General features: G+C 40.4%; 1 protein-coding gene across 2 annotated transcripts in view; it reads right to left on the bottom strand.

Annotated features, from left to right (window-relative positions):
* Positions 1-19081, bottom strand: part of FAM13B (family with sequence similarity 13, member B) — a 37959-nt gene extending 18878 nt beyond the window's left edge. The window contains exons 1-8 of one of the 2 annotated variants that reach the window (XM_010134458.1): positions 18914-19081; positions 17749-17939; positions 17293-17505; positions 13304-13481; positions 12171-12315; positions 9454-9611; positions 2915-2956; positions 1739-1894 (exon numbers count right to left, since the gene is read on the bottom strand). In XM_010134458.1, the coding sequence (XP_010132760.1) occupies positions 1739-1894; positions 2915-2956; positions 9454-9611; positions 12171-12315; positions 13304-13481; positions 17293-17505; positions 17749-17905 (1049 nt within the window). In that variant the 5' untranslated portion in view covers positions 17906-17939; positions 18914-19081. Of the gene's footprint in view, positions 1-1738; positions 1895-2914; positions 2957-5928; positions 6033-9453; positions 9612-12170; positions 12316-13303; positions 13482-17292; positions 17506-17748; positions 17940-18913 lie in introns of both variants that reach the window. The other variant, XM_010134459.1, reaches the window with a different exon arrangement.
* Between the last annotated feature and the right edge of the window lie 922 nt (positions 19082-20003).

Raw genomic sequence — 20003 nt, 5'->3', positions numbered from 1 at the left:
ATCTACAATTTCGATCAGGTGTAGGCAAATTCAATTCTGTAGTTTATACTTTTGAGTGTAGATAAACTGTATATACATATATAGATACCTGTACTTCTTTTCTACAACTGTAGGTGACAGACATATTAAACTGCATTTGACTCTTGTATTAAGGGTCAGGCATCCATCCCTCACTCACTCTGCTGACCTACGGTATAAAAGCAAGACTGAAGCCAGTTAGTTTATAGCTAGTCTCACCGTTCTCCCCCAGTGAGAATTCCCATTATTTCTCATATTTAATCTTCCCAGAATTCAAGTTAAGGCTTGTAACAGTACAACCAAATTAAAACTAACTTCCACTGTATTTATGTCCATATATTCTTTAGATGCCACCACTCCTCTTACCACATGCCTTATTCATCACAAGCCTTTGACTTCCTTGCCCTCCTCCTCCTCACTCACAAAGAATTCCAAACAACTTCTGAAAAAATGCTTCTATCAGATACATAGATACTGAACAGGATAGTTTGGAAATTACCATTTTAATTATTTTCTTTTCAATCCCAGCAATTATTTTCAGTTAGCTCTAAGAAATTTGCACTGGATCGCTGTGTTTTTCAGTTCTTGATTTAACTGTGTGTTTGCCCTGTGCATAGTCTGCTGGCAGCTGTTTGAAAGAACCCTGATGACCTTTTTCAGGAACACTATCATGTATCCTCTATTACGGTTAATCCACAGCAGAATGATGATCAGAAGCATTTGAAATAGTCACCATGCCAGAAGAGTATATTGGTTTCAAATCTGCAGTGATGGTGCTTTTAGCCTTCTGCTTCTGTGAAGCCAGACAGTCTTTAAAGCAATTCTGCTGTAACAAAAGGAATTTGGCTACAACAGGCAACAGGCCTGTCAGGCAATTACCCACTTATTTATACAGTACCTCAAACCTCTAAAACTCATTAACTGATCATTAGCAGCAATGATTATTACATTTAATACCTAACTTCAGCCTGACTCCCCGCCACATGAAAGACTTCTAAAAAAAAAAAAAAATAAACAGTGAAGACTGAAAAACATAGAAAACAGCATTCGAGGTTCTGAACACTTCACATATCTCAGGCTCTGAGCAACAGAGGAATTTAGGTACTGAAGTTCTACTTAACTACACAGATTTGAAGTCTGGGTATTAATCATGACTATTTGTTTTTAATAAAGCACCAAAATACACCAGCTTCTCACCGCTGCACTCATAACAGGGCAAGATTTACAACAAAAACAAAAGCTGATCAAATGAGGCTGATACTTCATGCAAATAGGCCCTCATTCTATCTTTTTTTAGCTGTTTTGTGGACACTGGCAGCCACAGCAGTAAAATAGCCATGCTGACGTGGAAAGAGAGGGAGAGAAACTGGAAGGGCATCTACAATAGCTTTCATACGGTAAAATGGTGTCATAAGGAACATCAGTGAGGTAAGAATGAAAACACCTGGGTAAATCTGAGTTCTTGTGCTACCTGCACAGAATTCAGCAGGGAAGCAGTTACACTTCACACTGTTTTCAGCTGTAAGGCCATTTTAAAGATTTTATTTAAGAGCTTTGGATTAGGGTTGGCAATTGATAGAAGTTGATTTGGTTAAAAATATGAAATCAACTGAAGTTAATAGCAAAAGTCGTAACTTTTGCTTTGGGTTGAGGTGGGGCATGGGGTAGTTTGTTTTGCAGGAATCCTACAGAACTCATTACAGACACAACAAAATCTTACTGGTTGTTAGATCCTTCCTCATCCCCGGTGGGATTTTTGGCTTCATTGTTACAGCCTGGTCTGTGTTGCTGTATATGTTTAAGATCATTATCTAAGCTGCTCTGCAGGTCGAAAAGGTGCTGTTCCACAGCTGCTCGGATTGTTCTTTCTAAAATGCTAAAAAGGAAAGAGACAGAAAACTCCTATTTAGAACTCTCCTTTTGCATTGATCAGCTATGCAGGAAGGCAGAGATGATAAACACTACTCCCAAAGGAATCTGGGATGACAAGCACTTCAAGGCACAAAGAGACTAGCTTGTCCAAGGCAGCAGTGGAAATCACTGCATCTGCTATCTTTTATTTCGTAATATTTACATAAAGTATTATGAAGTCTATTAACAGCATTTTAAGAGTAATTAATACATTACAATAACTGCTTTTTCAATAATTATAGACAAAAACTTGTAAAAGGCTAATATTTATTAATTATACTAACAACAGTAAAATCCTGTGTCTGTAACACGTCAGAGTCAACCCTACAGCACAGTCAGCTGTAACCCCGCCCTGAGCGGGGCTGTCACCTTAAAAGGCAAGAGCCAACAAACAGCTCAGTGAGCAGGTACCCGGTGAAGGACACGGGATAGACCCAAAGATCCTCCAAGAGAAGATCAGCAGTCTTTAAAAACAGACCACTGTGCTGCGTGCTTCTTAGCCAGCTCATCCCAAACACATAATTAGGCCTATAAAAAATCCTCCTGTAATAATCTTAAACTATTTTACCCCATTTTTAACTCTGGAGTTGTGTGCTTATTTTTCTGCCACATTTGTACACACAGTTCCCCTGTACTCAATACACACCACTAGAAGTGGTGCTAAAAATACAATGTGAATGCTATAATAATTTTGAAGTCAAACACCTATGACGTACCCAAGTATAGAACCAAAATGTTTTGGAATCTAGATTTTACCGTGCTGCACTCTCATGCTTCTACAGTCAACAACATCAACACTGACAGACATTAAGTTCTTCCTGAAATGCCATAAGTGAAATATTTTTGGTAACAACATTTGAATGTATTCATTCATAACTGTAATCATCAAAGCTACTGCATTTCTCTTTCTTGAAAGAAAACACAGCTTCTACACGAGTTCTAGTAACAGCACAACTCAAGCATTTCAGATTTTCATTATACTTACTCTGCAGAGGCTGGCAAGATGCTTATGGGAGAGATATGAGCACTGCAATAAAGAAGAAATAAGTTAACATAATGCAAAGAACTTATGCCGCTAAATACTGAAGTCAACAGAAAGCAACTTAAAGACCACATGTAATGTGGCTAATAAAAGTAGCCTAAATATATAAAGAAAACATTGACTTGGAGTCCCTTCATTATTTAGGTGAAAGCTTGAGGAGTGCCATCCTGGGACAGCTGCAGAAGCAGCAGTGCTGATTTCTGTCGCTTGAGAGCCAATACTCCGCCTGGCATGAAGCTGTAAGCTCCCAGATGTGCGGTCTTTCCCATGGGAAATATTAATCATTCCATCTCCAAAGATTTCCAGACATCTCTCTTAAGAACGCAGATTTTAACCTTGCTGCCTACAGCAAATTCCAAACTCCTCTGCTTTCTTCCACAATCCACAGAGGTTCTGCCCTGCCCGTCAGCCTGTTGCATAATTTATTTTTGCAACATTCAACGGATCTGTAGCACCTCCAAGGACAGCGACATTTCCAGTGCAAGGCAGGTGCCTTCCAGAGGTCCCGAGACATGAGCTAGCTGCTGGTAAAGCACATGGAAGTCTCCTAGAACAACCCACTTCACCCTAGAACGTTAAACTCCTGGAGGGGGTGGAAGAGTGGAAATCAGCCTAACGAACACAAGTTAAAGTCACCGCGTGTATGTGGTTCCTCTACAATTTTCCATTAAATGATCAAAATTCTCTCATTATAAACAGAATACTTAAATTTTAAAAATAAATACTTAAATTTTAGAGGAATTGAAGATAAATATGCTAAGAATGAAGAAAAGAAAACTCCACTGCAAACAGCAGAGTTGCAACTTAAATGTCTTAATTCAGAAAAAATAGTAACTTCATTTCAACTAGGCAGTGGGAAGGGAGGTAAACAAATGCTTTTTTTCCCCTATTATATGTAACTAAGCTCCAAATACTGAAAAATATAATCTTAGGCTACTCTTTACCATGCAACAGCACTGCTGGTAGCCAATGCTGATTTTAAATATTGTTTTCATGAATGCATAAAATAAACTTTAAAATACAAGGGAACTTTTCACTCCACTGGAGAACCAAACAGGTAGTACCTCTGCAAGGTAGTTTTGATGGAGATCAGTCTTCCTTGCACTAAAAAACTGAGACAATCTCTCTCTTATGCAAGATTAGTTTTAATACAGCAAGGAATATCTTAGTTAGACCTTATCAAGTTCATTAGCAGTTCCACTACCACAGGGGTAAGATAATTAGACCACCTCAAGCAGACTTTCTATTTTTTTTTCCTCTAAGTAGATGAAACACAAGCCATAAATGACTTTCAACTAAACACTAGCTGATAAGGAAAGTGGTTCAAGTATTTATTTAAAAATAATACTGCTCTTTTGCCTTAGACAACTCGTACCAGGCCGATAGCAGCATGCACCGTATTTCACCACCATGTAACCCCTGAACAAGCAGGTGAATGGAAGCAGATCTATTCCTAATGCTTTGACAGAAGAGGCAGCTCTAAACTACTCTTTCAAAACAGACACTGCCACACAGCTCTGGAAAATTAGAACACTTCATGTAGGAGCTGGATCCTATAGCCACTAATTTCAAAGTTGTTGGATCAAACAACTGAGGGTGAACAAACTGGCATTTTGGTTTTTTCTTTCAAACAAGGAAATGGTAAGAAAAACTTTACAATGATGATATTGACATGTCATTGGTATGTTTGCATAGTGAAGCACAGTCCTGCTCTTTGTACAAAGTGTTTATGTTTTCTGAGAAACAATTTTTGTTTTGACAATACTTGAAATTAAAAACATGAAGACATGAAGCCATGATTAAATTCAGCTTCACAAACAAGATAGAAGTCGGAGCATGAGCACAAATCTCAGGGAAAAAAAGTAAGATTTCAAAACACGAAAAATGTTGTTTTAAATATCTGATCTCAGTATTTTCAGTAAGTTCTACAAAAGCTGCATTATGAAAGTACTAACACATAGCTGTACACATTGAGATCCATTTACCACTAAAACAGTCACTCCTAGGATAAATTGGGGGTGGGGAAGAGACAATCAGAGCACAGAAACTGCAACACTCTACTTGTTAAAAGGGAGCAGAAGAAATTCAGTCAAGGGCACAAGTACAAATCCTATTTATAGGAAACAGCGACGGCCTGGAATCCCTTTATTCTACCACTTGAGACAATGAGGAACTGTGGCAAGAGTGGGGAGAAGCAAACTCATCTCCAAAGAATCCAAAAGATGTCAGACATGGTTCACAACAAAATGTTCCACCTCACTGGGTAACCTTCAGCCCCCAGCGCAGGACCGTTCACCCTTGTGTTTATTCAACACCTTCAGACACATCAGCAGTACTCAGCAAGAGATGTGCCTAAATCAGCAGTATTGCAAAGCCTGAAGAATCCTCTTACTACATAAGGAATATCTTACATCTTCAACTAATCCATTCAGCAGTTAAGCACTTTTTGAAAGAAATGTGTCAAATTGCTCTTAGCTGAAAAGATGCTACAACGTGGAACCGATGCACCACAGTTCCAGGGTACTTTCTAAAAGCTGTGATTTATCCTGCTACATCGAGCCTGAACGCAGCATGACACAGCAAGACACAGAGAGGTAAACATCTTTGTTTCATAATGCTAACCCTCTCCTGAGAATCCCTTTTGCACTGTCTCCCTACCCATAAAATGTCCTGGTAGAAACACAGCTTGATATAGAAAAATATATTAACCAGAGATCAAATCCTGCAAAGTTTTTCTTGGTAATTTACTGACCGCACACAGATTCTTACTGCTTGTTAAAAGAAAAAAAAAAAAAAAAAAAAAAAAAAAAAAAAAAAAAAAAAAAACCCAAAATCAGGCCTGACATTATTTCATTTCACTACATCTCCAAAATACATTTAATCACACGTAATTTGAAAGTTAAAAAAAGTCTTATTTGCAATCACATCAAAGCAACATTTTCCAGTCATGTATTTACCTGTGCAGCAGAACTTTACAGGCCATCCTGATTATTTTTGCTATCCCAAATGAGCACTTCAAGTACAAGTGCTTCAGTTGAAAAACAGCAAAGCGTGACGTCGGCTGCTGGTTATGCATTCTGCGTGCTGGGATTCAGCGGCTGCGTGTCTGTCTGTACTTCTGGAGTGCTGCACTAAACCCTGCAGTCTAAATAGAAATAGACTGCAACATGAGGTCACTCCTGACAATAAGCTGCCCAATCAACACTTGAAAGCTTTCCTAACGCGTTGCTCGCAGATTTTTCCAGGATGGAAGTAAGGACAACTATTTGGATGTTAAAACAAGTGTGAAAGTAAACCAAGAATATATTTTCTAGTAATTCAGGCAGTTGTATTTGGTCAGACTTACTATATACGCGCTTTGTCTCACTTTGTTGCTGTTACTGTCATTGCCTCTCACTGATCAGAGCTAATTAAAAGAAAAAAGAGTTTACAAAAATGCCACACGAGCAGTGAGGATGTTGCCCATGTCAGTGCATTTAATATAAACTAAGCAAACTTCACAGAACTTAACTACTTGTTGTATCTCCTATTTTTACACACATAATTTTGAAACGCCCAAAGACCATTGCAAGGGTTTTTACATGAAGCTTCTGGCTGACAATATTTGAGATGAACTGCGAAGTGTAAAGCAAATGCTGCTTGGCAAAGTACAGTGATGGAAGATTTGGAATAATGGCAGAAGGATTCTGAAGGGATCATTTCAACAGCACGTCTTAAAGTCAGCTGCAATGCTGAGTCAGTCGGTCCTTCCTCCAAAAGTCAGGACGGCAAAACCAAAAGAGCACTAGTGAAAAGGCTGCTGAGAACAGAGAATATGGCATTGTCTTCACGTATACGTCAACTCATGTGCTCCCTGGCTCAAAGATCGCTCACCAGGTTTATTTTAGATCCCATTTTCAAGAGTCACCAAATCAAACTGCATTAATGATTATCCACATTCTCCCCAGATTTCCCCCTATCTCAAACTGACACCACACAGTGCCTGAAGGTCATATGGTTCCGAGAGAACAAACAGCCAGTAGAGAAAAAAGATGGTGAGCAAAATTATGAGCGACTTACAGCCCAAATAACTAGAAGGAAGGTCATACACCCCATCGTATGAGTCAAGATAACCAATTTTTAAGACATGGAACATACGATCTCAGCATTTCTTCCCTTCTCTCTGCAAAGACACCAAAATATACAGAAATTTGGTTCCCAAAATCTGACAACAGCAAAGAGGCAACAAAACTCCAGGTTAAGGAACCGCAAAAAATATGTTTAAGGTGTGCTTCTCCTGCCCTTTGCTTTAGAAGCCGCTGCAGGCCTTGTGTCAAGCCAAAACACACCAATAACCCTGCATTAACATTCGGGGGTTTGGTTTGGGGTTTTTTTTTGGTTTTTAACACATCAAAACTGAAAAAAAAAAAAGTCCATTAAATGCGTCCTAAGAAAGCCTTTAAGTTTGAAAAAACATTTACAGTTATTTATAGTGGTTACAAGTTCAAACCACACTTTCTCACACTAATTTTTTAAAAATGTTTCCTGCAGTTGTTCTGGTTTTACAGTCAAAATCCTCTTTCTTCTTCTACTGGATTCCTCCTTATCCTTCCCCACAAATTATGCAAAATGCCAACCATAATTAATGCCTATTAATTTTTAATTACCCCTAAACATCTGAGTAAAAATGTTTTTCTCTCCAGGCTATCAAATTTCGACTCTCCAACACGTTGAGTTTGTCACTACTGCTGCACTTACACATTCCACAAGCAACTCAATACCTGTGCAGCGTTAAATTGCTTTAAAACTCTCACTTGAAGAAGAAGGCACTTTCGTAGAATTTCCAGCTGCAGCAACTTTTTTTTTTTTAATTTACTGTAAACTAAACAGGTCCATTGCTGACAAGGATAATTAACTATTTAAAAAAAACAGAATTCTGTTTCTCTCATTATTTTATATGTTACAACTTCTTGCAATGAAGCAGCAGGAAGCGTGCAGCCACACAGTTGGACTGATTTCAACCCCAAATCCACATTCGAGGCTCCTCAGTCTTAGGCAGTAACTTCCCTGTGATTTTCTGTGCCTTTCTTCTGCTTTTAGTCACACTTTTGTTACAGGTTCTTCCTTGCCCTTCCTACAAGTTCTGCCAGCAATGCCCACACCAAACACACGCTGTCGAGCAGGTAAAATCCACTATCTGTGAAATGTAAACTCTTAAATAAAGCAAACTTATAAATAAAAACTTGTGTGCTTCAAGCAAGGAAAATACATATTCCGCTGTGCAGCTTCCCAGTGTGCTCACAGCTCTCTACCAGCAGAGCCCACCGAAACACACCCATCCTGAGCCTGGCCCTTGGGCAGCTAGCGCAGGTCCTTCCAGCTTCAGCAGCCGTCAGACCTGTTCGGACAACGCGAGCCCTTGGCTTGCTATGCATTTTTCTAGCAATTTTTTTCTAAAAAGGAGTTCAGAAATTAAACCTCAACTTGGGCAGAGGTGCCAGTCACGTCACTCCTGCACTGATGTAACAAAAAAACTTCAGGCTCTTTAAAGATAAATTTGGTTGGCAGAGTTTAAATTAACTGAAGGACCTGCAGTACAAAGAGTCAACTTTCAGGAACCAGGGTATCCAAAGCCTTCATTCCAGCTCAAATTAAGGAGACTTACTGGACCCTCAAATCAAGGGTTTTAGCAAGCAACTCATTCTACAAAGTCTTATACATAGCCTTACAAAACGCCATCCTTAAAGTGCTCAAAATGTGTCCCACATCGTTCCTACTAAAGGCCTTCCTAGAATCTCTAAATTCCAACCTGAAAATCATCAGTGGTCAGTTTATCCCACTTGCTCGTCACTACCTTTTTGGTCATATATAGATCCGCTTTGTCCCTGGTTTTTCTCTCTCTAATGTATTTTCAGGAAGTAATTACATCTACAGAGTCTTCATTACAATTGTTTATGAAATACATTCCTCTGTGAAATCAGAAAGTACTTTCCTCATTTCACACCTGACCAAACTGGGCATAAAAAAAATCTGAACAAATAAATTCTCACAGGTTTGGAAAAGAATTAGGGTCATGGAAGGACACACTTCTGCTCACTAGCACGTGACAAGAAATAGTCCTAGGATTTCCCACTGTAATGAATGGTGGAAGGATGGTACAGAAGGGTTTTGCATCTACAACCATTCAGATTATTTTTATACTTCTGCTACAAAACTTACTGTTTAAATACCACTTCACAGTTTCCCTAAAATATGCCCTTTTTCCCTTTCTCTGCATAAATCACCATAGCTAATCCAATCTGAGTTCTACAGGCTTTCCTCCATGGAATTTGGGAACAGCTATTCCATCTCACATTGTACCACTACGAGAACTGCACCTACTTTTAACACTTCTGTTTGTAGACACCACCACTTACCTCAAAATGCCAACAGCTTCTCTCTCTGAGAGAGAACAGACTATAGTTCAAACTTTAACTTCAAACTCCCAGGCAGAAACAAGTTACCTAGTTGATGCTGTAACGCTCCTGGAATCCGAGAGACTCCCTGTCACATCTAGATGCACCACAGCTGGCCTTTCCACAGGTTTCTCTGTGCCATCTTCTGGAAGTTCTTCAGACTGCTCAAGCTTTACATCCTCCTCCTCTTCCAAGAGATCATTGATCTAAAAAAGATTTAAACACAGTTAAGGGCTTGAAAAGTTGAGCTCTGTGAGCATGAGAGGTAAATGCAAGAGAACATTTTTCAGTTTGAAACAGACACACCAGAGTTGCTTTTATGTAAAACCATACATTCCACTTCATTAAAAAGCTACACAGCCCTTTTAAAACACTGGACAAACACTGAAAAGAGAAGCACCTTTCATGTAGTAAATGGACAAAAACAGAATCAAGACCAGCAAAATCCCTTCCACTTTGGTCACGAGGCACAGAACCTTTCTTCTTCTATGTATATAACAGAAATAGATAATTCTCCTCTGTTCCACAGGTAGCCTTATTCATATACGAGAAGCATTTCCAGACCTTCTATGGAAGGCAATACAGCAGTCTAAGAATCCTCAATGAGTACTTCTACAGGCAAGTGTGAGAGCAAGAGTACTGAGAAGTTTCTGGGAAGCCTCTTATCTATTTGTTTCCAAACACAGAAGATGACTTTACTGAAACAGTAAAGTGTAGCCAATTTAAAAAGTAAACCAATAAGCCAACCGACAACTCAGCACAGCCACCTTCCTTGTTTAAAAAGCAACTATGTCCAAAACAGACAAAGGCAAGCACAACAAAGTGATTCTGGTTGCATTGCAAAGTCCCTCTGTGACAGATTAGACCTCCCAAACTTGCAAACCCCAAAACCAAAGTAGTAGCAGCAGCCTCAAGAAAACACGCTTTATAGTATCTGCCACATGAGTATAAAACAAACCCGCTGAATTGAGAAAAACTGAAACTTTAGAAGTTTGAGACTCCAAAGAAGGCAGAGAGGAAGTGTTTATTTTTAAGAGGGGGGTGATGCGTTACAAGGCTCTACATTCAGGGCAAGAAATGTACTTCTCCCCAACTTTCCTCACTAACTGTGCCTGCGAACCAAGGGCTAACCCCACTGCACGCAGTCAGCTGCCAGTGGGGCTGTGCCCAGTGGGGACAGCTGCCCTTCCAGAGATCCCCCCCGCAGTTGCCTGGGAGGGAACAGGACCCAGCAGAAGAGCACTGTTGACATCTGGTGGAGACACCATGAAATTAAAGGGACACCCCAACTGGCCTCCAACTTAGGAAAGAAGAAAACAAACCAACACACACCACACAGGCTGTCATGCTTGCAAAAACCTTTTGCTAAAACATATCTTGACCCACAGACAAGTCAGTAATTTTAAAGCCTGAGAGTACAGATCAGCCAACTCTACTCTGAAGAGTCATTACCCCAACCAAAGATGACAGTCCTCAGCCTGGGGTTACAGTTACGGCCCAGCTTTATTGAACAGCTTCCCACACACAGCCGGGCTGTGTCAGTTCCTGGTGCTAGACACGCTCCTGCAAAGAGCTGCAGAGACAGCAAACACTGTGAAGCTGCAGCACTCTAGCAGAGCAGAAGCTGCTTCATCCAGAACTTGCTGCCCACGCTTGGCAGACCAGACCAATGGGTGAGGCGTCTGCTGCAGAGAAGAGGAAGCGACCAGCTGCCTTAGTACTTGTCCTACCTGTCTTGCTAAAGGAGGGGTTCGTAGGGTAGTTAGGCTTTAAAAATTCAGTACTACTTGTTATCTTCCTTAGCAACTGCTCATTATTTACCCTTTTTTCTCTTTAAAGAAAATACATCATTCATTAAGCCAACTGAACATGACAAAATTCAGTTTATAGCTTTCCATATTTCTGAGAAAGGTTGAGCCAAGATATTAATAATCCATGAACCTGGGTCTGATGATATAAAAGGTTCTTCTTCCATACATTATCACTTATACCCCATGACTTGTTAGAACTAAAAATATTTGCCCGCAGAAGGTTGTATCACAGTAACACATTTTCACTTCCCTAACAACTTTCCATCTCTGTCCCAGCATAACATGGTATTTCACTTCACAAAGTTACTCTTGTTGTGAGGAAAGGCGTAAGAGTGACAAAAGACACCATCAGTCACACGGACAGGTCAATCTGGCAACCCTGATACAGCCCAATGCTATGACCAAACTATTTCTATTCTACTCAACTTTGTTTCTCTAATTTCAACAGTCTTCCCCACCAACATCAAGATGACATTTTGAAGTCAGAATCAGAACCATCACACAAAAATTTTGGCAGAGGGAATCACTACTGATAACATCAAGTGGAGTACGAGATCCTGCACGTTTCCCTAAGACACACCTAGAACTACTACTGAAAAAGACCAACAGCAGCGTGGTCCTGCATTTCCTTAAAAAACAGTCCTTTCCTAAAAAGGCAACTCCAAAGCTCTACTGTTTGTAGAGCACAACAGCCTCTGCCTTGGGCAGGATATCACCACTGGTTTAGCTCATATTTATTTTTCAATACGGCATAGCTGTACTTACTACGTGAAGCAATTTCACAAACACACTTAGGTTAAGAAAATGCATTTAAGGAAACACCAGGTTTTGTCAGTTTGCAAGAAGCTACCTAAAGGTATACTAAAGAAAATTCTGTTTCAACCTATCTTTCAGAAAGGTAAGTGTATAAGAGTTACTTAAGGGATAACGTATTACCAGTTTAAATATTCTTACCTGCTCAGTTATTGAGCTTAAATCATTCGTAGATGAAAAATCTTCCTCCTCATTTTCAAAGAATTCGTAGTAGTTCTCCAGAAGCCCCGCCATTATTCTGCTCACTATTTCTTGCTCTTTCAGATCCTCCACATCTGTGTAAATGCTAAGAGATTTCAACAGTTTTAGTTATAAAACGTAAACTGTTTCCCCAAAGCCCTCCTGTGAATGACTTCTCTGACTAAGGGCTACACTTGACACCACCATGGAGTGACACAGGCTCTTTAGGAAGGACAGGCAGGGGGAACAAGGAGGGGGTGTCACCCTCTCTGTCAATGACCAGCTGGACTGCATGGACTGCATGTCCATCCCCGGGGATGGACAAGGAGCCCACCAAGAGCTCATGGGTCAGCACTAAAGGGAGGGCACAGACAGATGAGATTACAGAGGGGGTTTGCTATGGCCCATCCGACAAGGAAGAACAAGAGGATGAGGCCCTCTATGGAGGACAGCCTCACATTCACAAGCCCTGGTCCTCCCATTCCTGTGGATGCCCCAGCCCTGGAATAGTTCAAGATCAGGTTGGGCAGGGAGGTTGGAACTAGGTGATCTTTAAGGTCCCTTCCAAGCCAAACCATTCTGTGATTCTGCGATTATCCCTAATGGCTTCTGAAGACACAGAACTTCAATCATGCCTTCACGCTACTGCATTATAAAGCTTTACACTAGTTTATATTTAAAAGTGATGAGGTAACAACTATTTAGTCAATTAAACTTCTCACAAGAAATGTTTTAAAATCGTGTATTTTCCTGTAGAGAGGAAAACCCAGTATGTTTGTACTTCAAAGAGCTTTCTCCCAGAACTGCTTTCTTGCTACAAGTAGTAATCTTACACACTGTCCCTACATATTATCTTAGTATAATTACAGTAATGCAACACTCAAATCGGTGGTTTCTAATGCCATAGCTCAGAGTAGCTGAAATCGTAAGATAAAAGTGGGTGAGGGAGTGGGGGAGGGGGGAACAGAGAGATACTGCCCAGAACATATTGTGTACTTGCTACTGTCACCCATGGACTAAGAAAGTTTAGACTACAGACGCACACTGCAAAAATTCACATAAAAACACTGCATGAACTTTTACAACTGACTTACTGAAAAACATCCGGGCCGAAGACTGCAGCTAAAGAACTTGCCGACCAAATTTCTTCATGATGCGATGCTACATTAGCTAAAAATTTACACAGAAACTTTAACAAACTGTAATTAACAGGTGGAAGCTGCTGCAAGAGGAACCTCAGCTTTCTTCCAAATTCATCTTCATTATTATAATCTGAAAAACACAATAAAAATATTTTAATGACAGAAATAAGACATCCCCTTTTCACATTTGATACTGATCAACTTTTTGACTCTGACACCACTTACTTCTGAAGTACAAGTAATTTGGTCAGACCACAGCCTAAAATGTCAGAATTTGATCTACATTTATTTGGTCCAAGATTCTCATACTAAATTTCTCCATAGAAAAAGGTTCAGCCCACATTTACGGTAGTGGCACTTCACAACAATCTATCTACCCCACCATGCCATGCCTTCATTTCAGTCTCTGATTAGTCTCTCCCTCTCTGATCTTTCCAGGAGAGGCTGGTGGTGAAGATGCAGAGGAACACAACAAAAACCCCTCCCCAGTTTTGTTTCCATAGCCCAGTACCATCAGGTTACTTTCCCTAATGATACATTACCCTAGAAATTTCATTTCCTCTGTGAAGCAGAAATTGGTAACCTAAACTAGTGATTTCCACCATATTGTCCTTGGCAAGTCCAGCGGGTAGTTTTCAGCCTGCTTTCCCCAACAAATGCTTGCTGAAGTTTCTGGTTACACAGGGAGAGCTCCTCCGCATCCTTCACTCTACCACCGTCACCCAACAACTGCTGTGCAGAACAGCTCTAGATACAGCCACAGTCCAGAGATAGCGAGCTACTGAAAAGCCAGTTAAATTCACCGTTTCAGACAAGCGACTTCGACGCTTTTTCCTCTGCGAGCATCCTGTTCTCAACACTCGACCTCCTCTTACAATACCTGATGAACGCAAGCGATCTCAATGCAATCATCTCAACACTTAGCTTGAAGCTTGCTGATTCAATTTCAGACCTGAAAATAGGTCACTGTAACACCTCCTCATCCTCCCCCCCCCATTTAACTATATCCTTCATCAAAATATCTCTCTCATTTGTTACATTATCAGCCTTACAGCCACCAAGGTTCAAAGAGTTTACGACTGTTTGCACCTAACAGAGCAGTTCCATATAAAGGAAAAAGAAATGTCATGAAAGCAAAATGGGAGAAAAATTGATACTAACAGGCCTACTCTTCTGAGACATTCAAAAACTCTTCTCAGATCAGTTAGAAAGGGGAAAGCATGTTACTCTGCCTCTCTAGATGAGAGAGTTGAGATATCCTAGTCCTTAATATGAAAGGAGTGAGTAAATTCCCTGGTGTGGATGTACAGCGATACCTGAGAGTAACTGTTCAGGACTTCACTTGCTCAGACACAGCCGACATCTGAACACAGCTAACCAGGCACAGAAAAATAGTTCTCTCACAGTAACACAACAAAATCTCTATCTTATTGCTAGGTTTTATGCTAGAAATGCATTTAGGAAACAGAATAGCAAGAGAACTTAAAACAATACTTTCACAAAGCAGACTTCAAAAAGGAAGACAGCAAGGGAGAAGTGATAGTCAGACCATCAGAGCAGCTGGCACATACACCTATAGACATTTTTCTAACCAATCTGTCCCAGAATCTAGGTTCTGAACAACAGCCAGAGACCTAAAGTGAGAATGTTCCTACCTCTAACTGAAGTGCTCCGACAGTGAACCACGGATACATGCTGCTGGGACACACGGCCTAGTGCACTGGGGTTGAAGTCACACTTCAGTTACTAAAATCACTTCCCTTTGAGCAACCACCATTAGGCCTGCACAGAACGAGCCTCCAAAGCTGTACCGAGGCCACACCTTTTGCTGTATAACTAAGTAGTTTTGAGAACTACGCTTAACCTAATGATATGGAATGCCTGCTAAAGAGAGGAAACACCACAGGTAACTATGGATCCCAAATCACTACCACCTTCAGCTTTTCTGTAAGCAGCTCCTCTGCCTACAGTGCAGCTGATACTGTAATTCTGGAGAGCAGACAAGATATGTCTCGCAGACAGTCAAAAATATCAAAAGCCAAAACCCGAGTGGAAGAAACTGAAACTTTAATTTTAGTATCAGGAAACAACATTTAAAGGTTTACGTGTTTTGATTTCCTTTGTACAGATGACTTTAAATCTTTTTGAAATCACTATTTCACACCTTAAATAAAGACAGTGAAGACAATAAGCTGCACATTCCAGTGAAGCCTCTCTGTATATTTAACAAAAGGGAACTAAATGGGGATTTACACTCTGAAGAACAGCTCTTTTCCCAAAACAACCCTTCCACAGTCATCTATTCAACGATGGAAAAACCTCAATTTTCAAACTCTGTTTTACCAGTCATAGAAGGGAACTGCAATGTCACACCAAGCGAGTATCCCCCGACCCCTTTTCCAGTCCTGACAGACAACACTGCAAATCCAGCAGTACTGGCCGAGCAACCAGCAGCATTCTGCATTACCCTCTTAACAATCGTTTTGTTATTTATCATGTTTTTCAGCAGGGGAGAAAAAACCTCCAAACAAACCACTGTTTATTAGCTGCTTAGGTGCAATGAACCAAACAGCACAGGTACCACAAACGAAATCTCCTCTCCGCTGCAGTTTCTCATTACTGCCCAGGACAAACAAACAGAACTTCAGCCATAACAACCATCTCTGGTCAGAAGCTTCCAAAAATTGCTTCCAGTACAAGACTGTTTTGTGCCTCACACATGGGCACTCACTCAGTCTCTGCTCACCAGCTCTCCAGATAAGCACCCCATGCTCAAAGTTTCAGGATATAGAGGCTACCAAGGGAAGAAAATGAAGCAGCATCACACAGATGCAGATGACCATCTGGTAAATACAGCACAACAGCACATGAAAACTAAGCTATACTCGCTCATCCCACAAACCAATTGCCACTCTGAACAAACAGGACTACCACAAGCACTATCAAATTCTTACCAGGAATAAACTCAACAACAGAAAACTAAATCAAACACAAATGTGTGTCTTACAAAGCAAAACAAGCCCAGCACTTGGAGAGAAACACAAACTGACAGTGGAAAATGAGCAACACTCCTGCGGAGTGACAACCAACAAAACCCTCTGTTATCTCACAGATATCTCAGGGTGTGGAGCTCCATCATCAACCTACCCCTGGAGACATTACTAACACGGTGCTGCAAGACAAGTGTTTTTACCAGTCAAGTTATGAATCAACTCCAACACCACTCCACCCAGCAGAGGCCAAAAGACTGAGGAGAGTGGATACAGGCAGACAAGTTGGGAATTGGTGAAGAAAATACCATGCTGGCATATGGGTGTCAGCTTGAAAGGGTAAGGTTTTGCAGTACATAAAAACCTGCCATACTTAGTAACAATATGCTGATGACAGGTGGTTTTTTCCTCCTACAAATGAATTTTAAACTGAAAAAAATCACAGTGGGAGAGCAAATATGACATGAGTACAGGTCTTGAGATCTCTCCTCTACTATACAAAAGTTTTTAAGTGCCATGGAAGCACAGGCAGAGTAAGCGAAATTCAGAGGAAATAAAAGTGCTTGGGAATGCTTTTGTCTGGTATTCTCTTGAAGCATCTGTGGTGGGAAACTGTCAAACAACTTTGATTCCAGCGGCTTTGACCAGCATCCCAGTATTCACATAAAAGAACATGGAATATTCAGAACTAATCAGCATGGTATGTGGCAGCCTCACTATTTTCCTGCCTGATGGATAAACTGCGTCTTTGAATCCAGACCGAGTTTCCTAAAAACGGCCTATTCATTTGGGTTTTGTGCTAAGAAAAGAGTCTATGTGAATGCCTCCTGATCCATGTGTTATTACACAGAACACCAAAGACACCTTAGTGCCACTACAAATCTCTATTTCATATTGGTTTTTACTCTTAAATTAATAAAATGGAAACACTGAGTCGAAAATAATTATTACCTTGAGAAAGTTGCATCAAATGTGTGTGCAAACTGCCTGGAATAACTGGCTCTGGAAGTTCCTGAAGAAAAAATCTAAGAAGGCTAATAGCTGAGGGTACATCTGCTTCTTTAACCAGGTCCACATCTTCTCCATTATCATATCGTTGCCGAAGCCACTCCACTGTCTCAGCATTCCCATTGACTTGAAAAAGTCCTTCTTGTTCCAGACCCCCTGAGTCAGAAGTTGCAGAAATAAACAGTTAGATATAATATGAGCAAGTACAGCAGAAAATACTGATAACCAGATACGCACGGTTCACATACTCACTGAAAGACATTCTGGACAACAGTTTTGCAAATAAATATAAGTAACTTAAGAAAACAAATACTCTTCAAAAAACCACAATCTATTCTCTAAGAATAACAGATAGATATATTATTTAAAGCACAGCAAGAGAATACAGATAATACATACCATGTTCCTCAATATAGTCCACGACATGGCGGACTATGAATGGAACCTCATTGTCTGGTTGCCCTTCTTGCTGCAGCTCATCAAGTGGAATTCCAAATATTTTGTTAGCAAGAACAGAGTTGCAGTTACTCAAGGAAGGGGAGGAGCTCTTCCTCATATCTTTTTGCAGCCAAAAATCAAAGCTGTCTTTTCTGTCAAATAAGAGGAATTAAAACCAAAAATCATACTTCAGTGTGCACTGCTGAACATACTGATCTGTAACACAATGTGCTTTAATCACCTCATGCAAATACGCTGCAGTCTCCCTCAGTCAGCTCACTGACTTAATGAAAAGTTCTGTAATGACTGCAAGTACAGCTAACCAGAGAAGTGGCTATCACCGCGGTGTTCTGCTCAGTCCTCAACAGGGGACCGATGAGAATATATACAGCAGCAAAGGAAACACTGAAAATTCTAGTGACAACACTGTTACTTAAGTTCTAAGATACTCTGGGTGAGGAAGATCCTTCCATCCATTTTCTGACAGTATGTAACAGTCAGGCTCTGAAAATCCAACACAAAAGCCTCTTCGGAGTAAACGAAACTAGTGGATCATACCAAACCAAAAGCCCAAGTTTTAGTTACTTGAAATAATTGAGCATTTTATGATACACAACTGCACCGTGTGCAGTTCTAACATATTTCACATTTTCTGGTCTGTACAACAAAGCTTTCGACACCTGCACCTAATTAAAACTTTTACTGAACAAAAAACCCCCAAAACTAGTCTCTAGATGTTCACTGATACCACTCTTCCTATCACACAGAAGCTCAAGCTTTACTTGCAAGTCTTTGCTCGATACAGGATCTAGATAGATAACAAAGGTATCACCCAAGTCACTCAGTTAAACTGTTATCCTGTCAAAACCAAAATATTTCTTCTAGCAAAGAAAAAACTGTCCTTTCAAAATAAATGGAAAAAAAACCCCATACTTGCTTAAACACAAGCAATCACTTTCACAGAGGATGGCACAATGAACATGAAGTACACACTGTCAGTCAAAGCACTGCAACCAAATTAATTCTCTATTTACCAATGGATTGATAAATTCTAATCAGTTAAGACATACTGAAATCCATGCTGCCTTTTCTTAACAGCCCAAGTAAAGTGTTTTCAGAAACCTACCTCAGAGTACTTAAACAGCCGAGTTTAAAAAACGTTTTCTGCGCCAGCTGCCCTCACTGACCAAGCATTCTTTTGTCATTTATGGTTGTTTAAGATTATGGCAAAAGATCAGCCTGTAGTTCCTCATTGAAGAATAGCAGAACTCGATCAGTACTTCAGCAGTTAATCTGAAAATAAGGAAAATATTATTAGAACATAAAGTTTTCAACAGTTTCAAACTCTGCCTCAAACGCAACGTTTAGACTTGTGACTTTCTCCTTGTCAAAACATCAGCTGCCTGTTCAGAACAAGGAAGCATACAGACCACTTTAGCACGGCAAAAAGCAAATCCTCTTTTTCACTCAGGGGCTAACCAAACGTAAAGCCAAAGTTAGCATGGGGCACCTTAGCCTTATCAATTCTGAATTAATCCTCAGATTCATTCATTCTTCTTTCAAAGAATCACGAAGGGCTGGGTAGGTTAGACAGAGTGCGTTTTAGTACCTACCATACTAAAACGTTTAATGGCTACAGAGTTTTTAGAAGGACCTCAGGCGCTGCTTGAACACACTGTCTTTAAATGGCAAGAAAAAACCCCAGTCCTAACTAAAGAACCACACAGAGAGTCAAGCAGTTTTCAGTGGTACAGATCACCTCTTCTAGAAAGTTGACTGAACCACCAGTTCAAAGTCCAAGTGATCATCAGATCTGGACCCAGGAAGCAACTTGCCCCATACTGGTTTCCTTACAATCACCCACACTTCTGACACCTTTCAGAACCCTGATTATCTGGGCTTTTTTCATGTTCTCAGCTCTCAAATAGCTAGGGACCACAACAGGTTTTTTTGTTTTCTGTGGTACTAAAAATTTAAATTGCAGCTTCAGGACACAATGGAGCTGATTTAACGATCAGATACAGACCAAGGATCATCTCAGTCCTCCAACCTCACCCACTACCTGTTCCAATTCAACTGGCTTGTGACACGTACACACACTAACACAATACACGTCACCAAAACTAGACCATCAAAAGGCCTTCCCTGACTTATACTATAACCTGCTGTTCAAACCTGTCACTGGGAATTCCTGGTTGCTAAAACATCCTGCCTGT

Source organism: Buceros rhinoceros, unplaced genomic scaffold, assembly GCF_000710305.1.
Source record: "Buceros rhinoceros silvestris isolate BGI_N320 unplaced genomic scaffold, ASM71030v1 scaffold2314, whole genome shotgun sequence".
Classification (NCBI taxonomy): Eukaryota; Metazoa; Chordata; class Aves; order Bucerotiformes; family Bucerotidae; genus Buceros; species Buceros rhinoceros.
The sequence above is the reverse complement of the archived record's forward strand: the minus strand, read 5'-3'. Positions and strand labels throughout refer to the sequence as shown.